The sequence below is a fragment of the Idiotropiscis lumnitzeri genome, chromosome 4 (genome assembly GCF_059441095.1).
Source record: "Idiotropiscis lumnitzeri isolate Australia: NSW breed Sydney's pygmy pipehorse chromosome 4, RoL_Ilum_1.0, whole genome shotgun sequence".
Classification (NCBI taxonomy): domain Eukaryota; kingdom Metazoa; phylum Chordata; class Actinopteri; order Syngnathiformes; family Syngnathidae; genus Idiotropiscis; species Idiotropiscis lumnitzeri.
This window is the reverse complement of record NC_142394.1, coordinates 31112351-31127830: the sequence shown is the minus strand read 5'-3', so window position 1 is coordinate 31127830 and position 15480 is coordinate 31112351. Positions and strand designations below refer to the sequence as shown.

The 15480-nt window shown below is 46.3% G+C and overlaps 1 protein-coding gene across 4 annotated transcripts; it reads right to left on the bottom strand.

Moving 5' to 3' along the window:
* Positions 1-5874: 5874 nt before the first annotated feature.
* On the bottom strand, positions 5875-13794 carry tesk1b (testis associated actin remodelling kinase 1b). 4 transcript variants are annotated; one of them, XM_088292614.1, is made up of 11 exons: positions 13546-13794; positions 12416-12617; positions 11682-11969; positions 10834-10955; positions 10710-10758; positions 10477-10623; positions 10300-10382; positions 8474-8564; positions 8311-8394; positions 7913-7999; positions 5875-7841 (listed from the first exon to the last, which is right to left on the bottom strand). In XM_088292614.1, exons 3-11 carry the CDS (start codon positions 11859-11861, stop codon positions 6906-6908), a joined length of 1779 nt encoding a protein of 592 aa, XP_088148740.1. In that variant the 5' UTR covers positions 11862-11969; positions 12416-12617; positions 13546-13794; the 3' UTR covers positions 5875-6905. The 4 variants fall into 4 exon arrangements, with proteins under 4 accessions (XP_088148740.1, XP_088148738.1, XP_088148736.1 ...); XM_088292612.1 differs by lacking the exon at positions 12416-12617 and having other exon boundaries at positions 13546-13793; XM_088292610.1 differs by lacking the exons at positions 12416-12617; positions 13546-13794 and adding an exon at positions 13250-13539.
* Positions 13795-15480: the final 1686 nt, after the last annotated feature.

Sequence of the window (15480 nt, the reverse complement as noted above, 5' to 3'; positions counted from 1 at the left end):
CTTACGTGGAGGACTCAACATTTTGGAATACTCCCTACGCACGCTCGAGGGATTTTTATGGAGTAGATCGTCGGACGAGGTGGGATTTACGATACGATGACATATGATCGACCGAAGCTTTCGTCATGTTTATTCGTATGCCACAAAAAGCTCTCCAAACTATCCAAGTTAATTCAATTCAAAGAAATCGGCAAGTTGTCGACAATTCAAACGATCGAGCAGACGATTCTCATAAAAGACGATTCTTTATCATTTACATAATTCAATTCAATTTGAAAATGTTGAGACGATTCAGTTTTCCAAATGAAAAGCCATTTTCCGATTTCAATTTGGTTTTTTTTTTGGTTTGTTTGACCCCTCGAAGACCGAAACTTAACTCATGGGCTGAAACTTTTTAACCAAAGAATTAATCATCAAATTCTTTGCAATCAAGATAAAGGGAATTTTACAAAGTGGCTGAAACGATGAATTGAATACTCACTAATCCTGTGTGGAGTTTTATTTTGTGGCTGACCGGAAAATCTGTGCGTGATCGTCACAAAATCCAAAACAAAAATGGTGGCGCATTGTGGGATACATTGAGGACGCGCGATCTTGAGATCCTCTCGATGAGAGAACGCTGCCATCCAAGTCTTTTCTCGTTTTTGTTTTTCAAGCGCTTCGACGCGCTCCACCTGCGCCTCTCGGATCCTCGCGCCACACACGCGCAGCCGGCCACCGTCGCCATCCTCGCCGTTTGCCAGTTGCCATGGCGACGCTGGAAGCTGTCTCCAAAAATGGTCGAGGGAGGGCTGGGGGAGGTTCGGCCGTAAATCTCCCCTTTTTTTTTTTTTTAATTTAGGAACTTGGCAAAGGAAGTGCGCTAAATGAATCATTTGCATATGGGACAAAACGCAATTAGGCCGCTGTTTTGGCTACGGGCAAGAAGCGGGCGAGAACATGACCTCATCTCAACATCGTGCGGAAATACGATCGCGGATGAAGTCGCATGTTGATGCTTTGTTCTTCATCGACTCATGCGAAGACTCGATTCTGAGGCCTCCAATGTTCCCGATTGCTCAGGTTTAGCTCACTTGTGTTTTCTGTTATTTTTTTTCTGAGAGTGTTGAAGAGAGGTGAGCGGCTCAGCTCTCCCGTTGCTTTTAATAACCCGATGGCCACCATCCAGCTTGAGGCCAAAGCCAGGATTGGCTGATCCCTTCACACTCTGGCACCTGGAGAGCGAGTGTGTGTGTGTGTGTGGGGGTGTGTGTGTGTGTGTGTGTGTGTGTGTGTGCGCGCGCGGGCTGGTGAAACCAGCCTGTTATTGGTGGCTGCACCACTGGAGGCGTGACACGGCGAGAATCAAAGGCCCTCACCTGCAACAGAGTGAGAAGCAAAAAATCCTTTGGTGGCTGCGGGCCAAGCAGCCCTTGCATACGTTTATGAAAAACTTCTTTCATGTGATAAAACACTAAAAAGGAAACGCTGCAGTCCTGCAAGATTGCAGCACCCCCCCCCCTCCCCCTACTCTGAGCCTGTTTGCGTATGATTAGCACCCGCGGCTGCACAAATACGATACGTGTGTTTGCGCGAGCGTTGTCGTACATTTCGGCATTAATCCATAATCTAAACGAAGACGGACGCGCGTTTGATTGCTCAGCTGTGGATGGAGGAGTCAACGGAGTGTTCATAATAAAGCTTTGGGTCAAAATATTAGCATCAATTAAAACGTGTGCACGTCATTGCGCCAAAGTCAAAGGACAAGAAAGATTTTTACCTGCCGTGTTGCATTGCCAGCGCTAATTTGAGAGCAGTTTAAAAATAAATAAATAAATGAATCCCTCTCCCAGCTGAGGTTTTCTGTCAAAGTAAACAATTCATCTTTTCTAACAACGAAAAAAAAATTTTCCTCGTTAGCTTTATGCTAATGCTAAATGGAAAACGACATTATTAAACATTATTCATTGATTCCAAAACGTTGTATTTATTCAACTGCCACAAATATAACTTGAAAATAACCACAAAATTTATTTGTGACCAAGTAAAATAATGAGAAGCCTTAAAAAAATCCAAAATCCAAAATCAATGTTGCTGCTTCTTTTATTTGCTGCTCTCCTGAGTTGAGGGTTGGCTTGGGTGGGGGCGGAGGGGGGGTACACCTCGTTGGCCCCCCGATCAAAAGATGTCGGGTGTTAAAGGAAAAAAATCCTAACGACTCGGTTAGCATGGATTTCCTCTCGTTGACTATTTTGTAATCGCCGACGTCCATTTTGTTTCGTCCGATTGGGATTGATGCCATGACAGAAGGCCGCTCACTGTGAAATTGCTTGAGATCGTTTTTTTTTTTTTTAATGTCGGCCCTGCCTGCCGCCATCGCCAATCTGCCGGCCGCGGTCGCGTTGAAGCACGCTAATCCGCTCGACCTGTTTCGAGCTTGCTTCTTCACGTTTCAACGCCGAGCGAGGCCCTCAAAATTTAAGAACCGTGTCCTCGTCATTTTACGAGCGCTCCGACGGGATAATCTGTCTTTGCCACTATTTGACCAACTTCATCTCAGTTGGATGCGCAGATTCCAAACGGGAAATTGTGCATTTCAAGTGTGCTGGAGAACTCATGGTTCATTCTCGCCATATTTGGACTCAATATGTTGACTCATAGCGGCGTGCTCGCTAACCTCGCTCAGTCGCGCCAAGTAACGAGGACAAAGTCACTTGTCAGTGTTTGCACACATTCAGCAAATTATCTTCAAACGTGTCTTGAGTTTTGAAACAATTGTGTCGAGTAGCCTTCACAGGGGTGTAAATCTCAAAGTCCAAAATGTGAGTCGCAAGTTATGAAGGAGCGTTTCGTGCTAAGGATTAAAAGACCAAACGATGATGTCAAATAATTTGGCCCAAAATGATTTTTGGCCTCCGCACCATAATTGCGGGACCAAAATTGCATTTTCCAGAGCTGCTTCATTTCCATTTCAGTAACAAGATCACAATGTCATCGCACGATATTTGTTTGGCTTTGAAAAGCGGCGAATCTTTGATGCCCTGCGTCGCTCGCCACCCAAGCAAAATGAAGCAAAGCGCCGGCGTCTTTGCGGTTTTCCATCGAGAGGCCTCACTTCAGTGGCTGGAATCTCGTGGGCAGGTGACAGGCGAGCGGATGCCTCCGAATGGCGCTCCAAAAGCTCCAAAAGCCGAGTGGCAGCTTCAAGCGCTCACGTCATCGATGCATTTTCACAAAGCGCGGCGCGGGATGGCGCACACAAACGTTGCCCAGCTGCTTCGCTGGCACGACCGCATAGTTGCAAAATTCTCTACGCGACTTTGCTTCGTCCGTTCAGGTCGGGACCGGAAAAATTAAAAAATTAAATTAAATAACATAAAAATATGACAGAACTATTATTATGTGCGCAACTGGGCCACGCCGCTGTGTTTGTGTCGAGCTTTGACAAGTACAATCCAGTCACTCAATGGATTAAACATTTCTTTGAATTTTATTGCAGTTTCAGAGCAATGAAACTTTTTGCCTCATTCATTCTCAACACACACACACACACACACACACACACGGGGGTCAGCAGGTCAAACCACTCGATTGCATTATCACCTCTTCCTTATACATTCTTATATATTATTTTATATTTAAAATTATGGCTGAACAACTTTGAAAAATAATTAAATTTCTCCCCCCTCAAGTTTGTGATTGCAATTAAAGGTGAATGGTTTTTTTAGATCCTCCTTCAATTTATTTTTTTTAACAGACGCAAGCAATATATTAATCTGTCTTCCACGAAACAATATTACATTTTTGGGGGTTTTATAGGTTAGACTTACGCAATCATATGCAAATGAACTTTGAATTAATTTGCAAAACATTATCTTGACTTCAGTTCAAGTTTTTAACACTTTGACTTGCTTTCTTTTTAAGCGTTCACTGTTCAAGTACATTTTTATACAAGGACATTATGATGTATTCTATAATTCTATAGGTTGAGTTAAAACATTTGATCAATGTTTAGTTTTTCCCCCCTTATTTTCTTCACTTCTTCCTTTCGTTGTTTTTTTCCTTTTTTTTGCATCCTTGCTCCCATCCAACCTTCTTTCTTTGTTGTTGATTCAAATTATTTGCCGTTATTCATAAATATACAAACATATTTTTTTCGTCACTTGATTTACTTTTCTGATGGGCTGTGAGCTACTCGGTGCTAGGATTGCTTTTGCTGCCAGTGACTTTCTTGTTCTTTGCTTTGATGATCATCACGAAAGGAGGATGTTTCGAGCAGTTTATTGTGGCACTTTGGATGGTTGCAGCACATTAGGCGGTGTGATGGCGCCGCCTGCTGGATACAACGAGAAGCACCGAGGGAAAAATTACTTCCGGGTTGAGCGCCGCGGCGGGAAATGTTTGATCGACTCCAGAAAGGGATCTTTAACCCTCAATAAGATTATATTGAAACTTCATAAAAATACGCAAACAATCATATTTGTATCAACAACCGGATTAGCGTTTTTTTTTTTACTTCTTGGATGATGTCATCGCGTATATTTAAAAATATTTCAAACATTTTAAGTAACAAAAATGAATATTAAGAATGAGAGAAATATCAACATTTGTCAGTTACACCTGAAAGTTGAGATTTCTTCTGCATTTTATTTTGAAATGCCAAATCAGATTTCATTCAAAGAAATTATCAAATGTTGATATTTCCTTGGCCTTTTATTTTGAAATGCCACATCAGATTTTGATGAAAGTACTTTGGTTGGATACCTGGGGCGGCCAAGTGTGCCTTGGCAGTAGTCTGGTTACGGTATAACGAAAACATAATTTTTAATACATTTTCGAAATCGGGTTTAAAAGGTCAAATTTTGATATTTCTTTGGACTTTTATTTTGAAATGCCAAATCAGATTTTGATGAAAGTACCTTGGTTGGATACCTGGGGTAGCCTAGTATGCACCAGTACCGGTCTGGTTGCGGGATAACGAAAATTAAATTTTTAATGGTTTTTCAAATCCGGGTGAAATTATCAAATTTTGATATTTCTTTGGCCTTTTATTTTGAAATTCCACATCAGATTTTGATGAAACTACCTTGGTTGGATACCTGGGGTGGCCTAGTGTGCCCCAGCGCTGGTCTGGTTGCGGGATAACAAAAACTTAATTTTTAATGAAATTTCGAAATCGAGTGTAAAGGTCAAATTTTGATATTTCTTTGGCCTTTTATTTTGAAATTCCACATCAGATTTTGATGAAAGTACTTTGGTTGGACACCTTGGGTTGCTTAGTGTGCCTCGGCAGTAGACTGGTTGCGGAATAACGAAAACTTAATTATTAATTATTTTTTCTTAAATCTTTTGTAATATCAGCCATTGATCTACAGTTAACATTAATTTCTCTATCGCAATTCACAACATTTCTTGGTGCAATTCTGAGTCAGTTTGCATTCCCTCTGGGTGAAAAGACAAGTTTGATAACATTTTAAATCCAAACCACTGACGTGCATACTTGAGTCTCACAGCTTTTATTTTGAAGGTGGCCATCAACAAGCGCTTTCGGCGCATTACCGTAATGCACCGTGTTGCACAGTATTTGAAAATAAGAGTGACGGCTGAGTTGACTTCGTCTTTGCGAGTGGAGGCTGGCCTGACTGCAGTTCACAGAACTTGGTGGTGTGCTGCAATTTAATTAGGTCTGCTGATACTTTGGGGAAGATTAGAAAACGGTCTTCCTCCTTGAAAATCTCACTTAAATGCAAGTCCAAATGTGATATTATTCTAAATATAAAATATATTAGAATATATATGGCCACCACCGAAAGGTAAGGATGGCATTGCGTGCCCAGGTCGTCGCGACCGCAGAATGCTGGATGAACGGACAAAATAACGTGAAAATCCCATCTATGCAGAGAGAGAGAGAGATTTATTTCTCGAATTTTCCTAATAAGGCAAAGACATAGATTAACTTCCCGTCCATTTTTGTTTCTCCCAAAATAGAAATACACATACATAGATGGGTGTCTATTTAAGTTCTTGATAAATGCTGTAAATATCAAGTGGGAAAGAAAACACTGCATTTTATACATACTTTTTATTTCATTCAATTCAACTTTTGTCATTTTTAAATTCAATATTAAATAAGAATACGAACAGCTTGGAAGCAGGTCTCGGACCGTTCATTCCCTTGAAAGTTTCAATAACAGCAGGAATTCAGTTGAAGTGCCAATACAGACTGGAGGGCAACAAAAACAGCCTCAACACAAGCGGGCGCACACACGCAGTCACACACATGCGTGCACGCGCACACGCACGCACACACGCACACACACACACAACTTAAGACTTGACAGCACCAAACATCCCCAAAACAGGATTGCTGTGACAATAATACTAAGCTTAACATTCCTCGTTTAAATCGGTGGTTTTACTTTTCATGCTGAACTGGATACTTGTGGAACGCGTCAGGTGGGGGGGGGGGGGGGGGCGTTCGAGGAAGTGGGGCGGGGGCACCCTCAACCCAGCAGAGGGTGGCAGGCGAGCGAAACCCGAGCAAAGACCCCAGCAGGGGGGAACCATTTTGGTGTCAAGGGAAATGGGAGTTTCATTTAGACAAAAGTAGTGCTTTGCCCCTCTCTTGTGACATCTGGAGGCCATTATACACCTTTTGCCGTGGTGGCATACATTTTTTGGTGGATGACTTAGCAGGGTTCACAGTTTTAGGGTTGAAATGTGTAAACTTTACATGGGAATCAACCAGAAAATCGCAAAGCTAAATATGACACTTTCCCATGAAATGAGCCTCAATTCCCACGAAAAGTTTTCAATTTGAAATGGACCAAATGTTCTGTAAATTCGCTGCCATTTTGCAACCGTCCTCTATATTGCTGTGATAAAATCTGTGCAAATTCCAAAGGTGGCTTTCACCCGGGCGTCGTTCATTTGGGCTCCAGCCGAGCGGCGGCGGCCGGCGAGGGCGAGGGCGTGGGCGAGGGCGAGGGCGGCACGCTCTTGGGACACAGCAGCCCACGGGCGGCGGCGTGGTCACCGTTTAGGTTCTTGTAGGCGTTCCGGTGCGGCGTGCGAAGACACACCGAAGGGAAGCGGAGACCCGCCAGGCAACACGCCGGACACGAGACCACCTCGTCCTGGTCCAGCGACTGGACGTCGGGCTCGCTGGGAGGCGAGCGGCAACCGTTGTTGTTGATGCCAGCGGGGGCGGCGCTCCAGACCAAAGGCCCGCTCAGGACCACATCGCTGTTGTCCAAACGGGGCCACCCATTAGCGAGGGACTGCGAGGGGGTGGAGGTGTGGGTTGGAGGGGAGGACAGTTTGGAGTAAGAAGACGACGACGAGTCGTCCAGAGTATCCGGCGAGCTGGTGCAGTCCATCGGCGCAAACTCGCCCTTGTCTTGATCCAGGGAGAGAGGTTCGAGAGACGGCGGGAGGCCCGAGTCGCCCCCACCGTGCATCTTGCAGTCGCACAGGTGGGGCGGAAGGTAGGCGAGCGGCGTGCACGGCAGCGAGTGGCAGCGCCGCTGGCGTCCAGGCGTCGGCTCGCCCGGCCGGGAGTCAGGCGGTGGCGGCAAGGCGAAAGTGAGGGAGATGACCGACTTGCTGGGGGTGTCGTACAGCTTGATCTTGCCGCCTTTGAGGTCATCGCGGCGCGAGAAGGGGTTGACCCGCGCGGGCGGCGCCGGCTCGGCGGCGAGGCGCAGCATGTCTGACTTACTGCGGGAGAGGCGGGTGTCCGGCGAGCGCCGCCCCAGGGGCCCCACAGCCGGGGAACGCTCAGTGGGCGGCGGCTCGTCCGTCCGCTCCAGGTCCAGGTCCGCGGCGATCTGGGAGAAGGACGGACGCAGCTCGGGGCTCATCTGGCGGGACGAACAGAACGAGAATCAGAGCGGCTTGGGCCGGCGACGGCAAGCGTGTCGTCTTTTCGTACATTACAGCAGACGACGGCCAGATTCAGGAAGTGGGCGGGGCAGTCGCCAACCATCTGCATGAAGGCCTCCACGTGCAGACCAAAGTCCTGCGCTCCAAAAACAAAATGGCTACCTGTAAACAACTCTTGTCTTGGCCATTTTAAAAAATCCTTCATGAGTATATAATGTGACACCAATCAACCATGGCAGAGAAAAAGAAGTGTGAGGGTCAAATTTATAAGGGGATTTAAAAAAAACAGAGGTGACGTACAGACTCCATAATTTCCTCTTTACTTGACTTTTGCATCAACTTCACACAACTTGTGAAGCGTTACAGAAAAAGCACAACATTTTTCAGCAAAAGTGCAAGTGCAAAGTGTAAATACATTTGTGAAGAGGAAACCTCGCCATACTGCACCTCGGTGCGTGGTAAGATGTCAGGATCGGCTTGGATCCTGGCAATGACTTCGCATAAAATGATGCCGTACGCAAAGACGTCCACCTGCAGAGAGCAACAAAGCGCTTTCAAAAAAGCGACAACAAAAACAACTATTGGCTGCGGGCGGCATTTCCCAAGCAACCTTCTCATTGTACAGCTCGCCACGGAGCACCTCCGGAGCCATCCAGTAGGGGGAGCCCACCACGGCCAAAGGTTCCTGATCAGACTCTCCACTGCAGCGCCAAAAAGAAAGAACCAAGTCGAAGATGAAGCTGGAAATAACTGTCACGTTTTCAATTCGGGCAGAGCATTGTGCAACTGAGGTGAAGGAAAGCGGAAGGAACCCGACTGAGAGTGTGTGGGGACAAACGCGTCACTTCACTTCTTCTACACACAGAAAATAGAACAACACTGACAAACGTGCATTTTACATCCTCGGCGAATTTTTTTTTACTGTTGTTGCTCAATAACTTTGAATCGTTGCATAAAGTCTTTGTAACTGTTTGGCATTAGTATACTGCCCCCTTGTGGCAGAGTCGCACACATGAGCTGCAATCAATTCATCACAATGCACAAACACTTTTATTTATTTATTTTTTACATTCTATTTAATTACAATATTATGGAATGTTTTTGGCATTGCTGTTCATTTTCATGTTGTCATTGTGTATTTTTATCAAAACAATTTTGAGGGGGGAAAATAAAAAAAGATTTTCATCCATTTTGGAAGAAAGCAGAAACATGATAAAACGTGAAGGGGGGGAAAAAAAGAAGTGCTGTGACGACCTTGTCGACACGCTACTTCCTCTCTGTGCTAGTTGTTAAAAAGGTTCATCTGAGCGACGATACTGAAGATTTCAAAAAGTGTAAACTAGACAAGTAAGGAGTCACAAGAGGCCGACTGGAATAGTTTGACCTTATTTGGAGTCAACCCCCCCTCCGGCCCCCCACACCACTACCACCACCAAACAACCCCCCCTCCCCACCACTGACCCCCTTCCGTGTCCGCTCCCACACAAACATGCGCGTCAGGTTGTCAACCGGCTGAGGTCCAATAAAAACCAAACAGACAAATGGCAAAGTGGGCCCAGAGTGGAGGGGAGAGATTGCAAAAAAATAAATAAATAAAATAAATGTGTTTTTCAAATTACACGCTTTGGAAGAATCGGAGGAAAGTTTCATACAGAATTTTTCGAATGATAATATTGATGTATTTTTTCACCTTGCAGTTGACGTGAGGGAGTCGAGTGAGATTAGCAGATGGCGCATGTGCAAGTGGGACTTCAAGTAGAGAAGAAGGAAAAAGAAAAAAAAAAAAGAAAATAGCACACGCACACGCATACACGGCATGCGCTTGAAAAGGATGACCTCACAGTTGAGTCCATCCCACTGCACCCGCGCGCAACCATTTTTAGCGTCAATAAAATATGTCCTGTAAATGCCAGCGTGCAATAAAGAAAGACAGAAGAGGGCACTTTAAACACGAGCCTTCCACTTGGCAATTTGCAAGAACGCCGCTGGAAGCTGCGAGCCAATTGGAGCAAGCGGCCGGGCCTCACCTGCCGGCGGAGATACGCCGACAGGTGCAGATAAGGAGGGAGTGTAGGAATGCGAGGGGGGGGGGTTAAAGGACACACACACACACACCAACACGCACGTGAGCATGCACACACGGAACACACCTTGCAGTCTCGCACACACACACACACGCACCCTTTGCAAAATACACACAAGAGGCGGACCATTCCATCCGTCAATACTTAACCGACGGACAACCATTTGGCCAAAAATAAGACGATTGATGTCAAAAGCGTACTGACAGAAACATGTTCATTGTGTTTTTGGGCGGCGGCAAATAAACAAGCCACAAAACTGCGATAAGTCAAACGCATCAAGTGAGGAGAATAATGTTGGGCGATAACTCAATTTGAATATGCATCGTCAAATCGCGCCGCTCTCGTCACACACCTGTAATCGGGTATTTTCTCAGCCAAGCCGAAGTCGCCCACCACAGCCGAGCACACGCCGCCTTCCCAGCGCACGAGGCAGTTCTGCGCACACACACGTGAAGAACACAAATGTTTACAAATCACAACCGCTGCCTTTGGGGAAAAAAAAAATAAAGACGTTTGTGTAACGCGTCACCTTGGAGGTGAGGTCGCGGTGGAAGATGCCCTTGGCGTGCAGATAGCGCAGGCCGCGGGCGATGTCCAGCGCCAGGGCGAGCCGCGCGCTCCACGACAGGTACACGTCGCTGTCCAGCAGCTGCTCCAGGTTGCCGCCGTTGATGTACTGCAGCGGCGCAAACCAGGACAAAGACCACACGTGACCCGAACGTCCGCCAAAGTTGGCCGAAGAGACGAGCGGCCGTGTCCTACCTCGGTCAGCGCGTGGAGTTGCCCCTTGTGGACGCACACGCCAATGAACCTGCGGGGGCGGAACACGGCAACATGAGTCACGCACGCGCTGATGAATGGGGGGGGCAACATTTGTTGGGGCTACCTGAGGATGTTGGGGTGCGACAATCTGTTCATCAGCTGGACCTCCCTGAGCATGTTGGCGCGGTTGCTGGCCAGGATGTTCATCTTGAGCGCCATCACCTGGCCAGACACGCGATGCTGCACCTGGACCAATAGTGGAGACTTTTTAGCACACGCGTGTGTGGAAAAGAGCACGAGAAAGCGCTTCAACTTGACATTTGCCCTCATTTGTCACAGATGACAGGGATTTTTTTTTTGTGGGGTTCCTCAGGGGTCAATCTTGGAACCTTTATTGTTCAATCTGGACACGCTTTTTGATGTCGGCTTTCTTTCTCGCGCGCTGAAAGTGCCCTCAGCCCATCCGCATCTCCTCAATAGAACCAATGTGGCAGAGTGAGCGCGCTGCATCTCAATAGAGCCACTTCGGGCGAGGGAGTGGCGTTCCCGGAGCTCAAGCCGACACGCCGGCGCTCATCCGTGTCAACACGATAGACTGGAAGACCCGAATCGGTCCCAAAAGCAAGATAACACGCGAGCAGGCAAATATTCCAAGATTCTAAACACTGACACCGCCGCTCGGTAAATCGCGCCAGCCAGTGAACGCGTTGACATTTGCGATTCAAAAATGGGCAACGCTTGAGGGAGCGGGCCTCTGTAATGGGGTCTGTCTAATGGGACGTCCTTTATAGGGCAACCGCTCATCAAGTCATCCATCCGTCCATTTTCTAGGGACTCGCACTTTACGAGGCTGCGGGTGAGCTGCAGCCGATCCCAGTTGACTTTGGACGCATGAATCATGCTTGCGGTTTGCATAGGGTAGCTCTGAGCCGCACTTGGATGGTTGCCGTGGATACCACCTGAGGAATTTACCTTGAACACCTCCGAAAAGAAGCCGGCGCCGATCTTCTCGCAGCTGAAGTCGTCCAAACGGGCCAGGCTGGACACGGCGCTGCGGAGAGCCCGGTAGGACGACGGACGAGTCCGGTTGGAGCCGTGCACGCTGTGCATGGGTGGCTCCGCCTCGCTCTCCGGTTGGGATTCCGGCTCCATCTCAGGACAGAAGCGGGAGTGCGGATTCACAGCTCGATCGGGGTAGAGTTGACGCGCGTCATGTCAGCCCCCCTTCACGGTTGCGGCCCTGTCCGGTCCGGTTGACGGCTGCAAGACATCAAAGTCGGGTAACGGATGACGGAGCAAAAATGGCAAGGAAAAGCATCACCACGGTGGGCAAACTTTTCCCTCCACCCAGTTTTGCAGGCAAAAAAAAAATCTAATCCTGGTTTAAAAAAAAATAAACTGACAACTGTTACGAGTGGTCTGCTCTCAACACACACAGCAGCACCTCACATATTTGTGACATTAATTTAGCCAAATGTTAATTAAAATATATTATTTCATTTTATTTATTGTTCTCAGCTAATAATTACAACTTTATTTGTATTGCGCATTTCGCAAGAGCTGGAGCTATAACAAAAATGCATTGTAGACAATTAAATAAAATGCACAACTTTTGTCTTAGTGAAGCTCAAGTCACTTCAATTGGTTTTCTTGGATAGAGATGCCCCAAAATGGTGGAAAGGTCGAAATGAAGCGCTTCCACTCACTTCAACATAGCTCCTTGGCACCAAGATGCCACCTGATGGCACCAAACCACTACCTTGGTCTAGATTCACAGGGGTCCTCAATCCTGTTCCTCAGGGCGGTCCAGCAGGTTTTTCATCTCGCCCAGCTGCAACACAGCTGATTTAAATGATCAGATCATCAGCAAGGTCTGCACCCTCAGGAACAGGATTGAAGAGCCCTAATCTAGAAGAAGATCATAACACAAGGTGGCAGTAAACGATTTTGTCCAAATGGAGCTTCTCAACTCACTTCCAGATATCCTTGACATCAAAGTGGCAAAAGCACTACTTTAAGAATATTAGTAAAAAAAATTAACAACAATGCGAAGTAACAATGAATGTCAATGTATCATGAGTTATTTCTTGTCATACAATGGTCGCTCGAATTAATTGCAAATAAAACCACCAACATTAGCCAAATAAAACACGGTGCTGTCCTGTGTTTGATTTCGCAGGCGAGACATCCACATGCGATGAAAAAAAAAATACTCTAAAAAAAAAAAAACGACGGCTGTTGTCGGCGTTATCTGCACTCAGCAGATTGTTAGCGGTTGCATTTTGCGCACACACATTAACGCGCTTTGAAATTGACCCGATTCGGGTTCCGACGGGGGGTAAAAGATGACATGGAGGTGGGGGGTGATTAGCTTGATTGCCCCCCCTCCCTTTTTTCCCTACCTGCTGTCCGGTCAATTGGGGAGCCGAGCTGCCTCTCAACGTAAACGGCGACGGAAACGGCCTCAAGTCGCAGAGGCGACGCGTGCATGTAACGGACGTCACTCACCGCAGGGCCACAAAAAAGGAAAAGAAACTCACAAAAATGTAAGGACGACGACGACGCCGCACTGATGGCAGCTGCAGGCGGCGTCCCCGCCCCCCGTTGCCCGCTGTCGTCCACGCGAAGGCCGCGGCAGGTCGCTCGGCCCGGCTCGGTGTGGCGTCGTTTGCACACGAGGAGGGGAGCGCCGGTTTTTACGGAGGGGGGTGGGGCTGCTGCTCACGTGACGAACCCCCCGACCAACACCCACAACTTCACGACACCCGTGTGTGCGCGCGCTTTGAATTGCAACACGTCAGTCGGAAATACGATCAAAACAAAATCTCATTATTACCTCCACCACGACGCTTGAGTTCGCCATCGGAGGCGCGCCGTCTGCTTGCTATGGTGCCACTTCCGTGTTGGAGGACTGCTGCTCACGTGATCACAGACGGCGAATAAATGGAGTAGGCTTCTCTTTTTTAATGCTTCAAGATACTTAATAATCTACAAGTACCTAATAACCTTCATCCAACAGTTTAATGAAACAGCCAAAGCCGTTATTTTGAATTCGTTTGGACGATTGACGCTCTTTAATGACGTCATAAAAAGATTCCAGTAAAAAAGAGGTTTCTTTTTCCCATAAATTGCTTTTACTAATGATGTACTTTTCAGTTATTCTTCTCCCTAAACAATTGAAGTCCGATTGTAAATTCTTTCCACAGGACGGCGTTTTATGGATTTGTTTGGGTGCCACTTCCGGGTAGGGGGCTGGGCTGGCAACGTCATTACGCATTGGAGATAAAAAAAAAAAAGAAAAAAATGCGAATTTAACAAAATACCCTTCCATCAATTTTCTGTACCACTTCTCCTCGAAGGGGTCGCGGGGGTGCTGGAGCCCACCCATCCCAGCTGTCTTCGGACATTAGACGGGGTACACCCTGAACTGGTCGCAGGGCACACGTCGACGAACAACCACCCGTGCTCACACTCATACCAAGGGACAATTCAGTGTCCAATCAACCTCGCATGCATGTTTTTGGAATGTGGGAGGAAACCGGAGTACCCGGATAAAATACACGCTGGCACGGTGAGAACGCAAACTTCACACGGGAAGGCCGGAGCCGGAATTGAACCCTACATCTTTGCACTGTGCCGCCCTTCAACAAAATACTTTATTTTTTTTTTTTTAAATCAAATTATTAATTTAATGATTCATGTAAAGGTATTTTATTCGTGTTTTTTTTTATTTAAAGGTCAAATACAGACAACATTGGTGTGGTGTCCTGTAAATCCAACGGCACATACATAATATATAAAGAGCCATGCAGCAAATTCTCACATCATAGACAAAGAGCAACAACGACAAAAAAAACTCAAAATAAAAAAGATGCTATTCTAACATTCAAGCGAGTCTCTTAATCAGTGAGGAAAAAAGTTCAAAATGTCGGTCTTTGTGAATAAAGAACTGCCATTATAAAAAATAAAAAAAAACACGAACAAAATTTAAATTCTTGATTTGACCGAAAATAAGAACTTGAATGGACTCCACCATCAATGGTGACAACAATTTTTTGATCACAGCAAGCGGGCATATAATAAATGTTCAAGGCTTTCGTAAATTTCGTTCAAAATGGTAAATTGTGCTTTATTTCAGATAACCAGTCCTAACATGTCTAATCCCACCACATTCTCTGTCTTGTACGCTCACCCGACGTCATAACGTGCTTGCATTATTCATCAGTTCATTGAGGTTCACTGCAGGAGGGCAAAAAAAGTCTCAGAGAAAATATTACACAGCATTTATTATTTACAGCAGCTAAATACTGATCCATCCAACGGAATGTTGGCTTTGCCTGGAATTTATTAGAATGACAGAGACCATGATTGGTGTTTGCTAATATTTTTTTGGGGGGGGCGGGAGTGATGCGCACCTGTTGTGTTACAGGAGAACCACTAAAACTCATCTTGTTTGAGTTTCACAAAAAGCCGCATTACGAATGAAAGCAGGTTACCTTTCTCCCATGTTGACCATCAAGAAGCCTGAAGTATTCAAAATGTTTCCACATGGCCCAAAGCCGCCCCGCAAATCTGCCACAAATTGGATCCGAGAAATTGATTAAGATCCATTTTCAGTATCAGCAAAAAAGATGGCTTTCTCTGCCCGTCACTGACACAAAATGCGGCGCATCCAGTTTGTACACGGGTGAAAAACATTGTCTGTGATGAGTTTTCTGAAGCCAGGCCACTTCAGGTGTCACCTTACAGGTACGGATCAGTTTCATGCACA

Bases quoted from the DNA above. Each gene is read 5' to 3' on its own strand.
- tesk1b (XM_088292614.1), bottom strand. From the start codon at position 11,861: ATGGAGCCGGAATCCCAACCGGAGAGCGAGGCGGAGCCACCCATGCAC. The intron at 10,956-11,681 runs GTAAATTCCTCA...CTATTGGTCCAG, and splicing joins TCTTTTCGGAGGTGTTCAAG to GTGCAGCATCGCGTGTCTGG. The intron at 10,624-10,709 runs GTAGGACACGGC...GCGCCGCTGCAG, and splicing joins AACTCCACGCGCTGACCGAG to TACATCAACGGCGGCAACCT.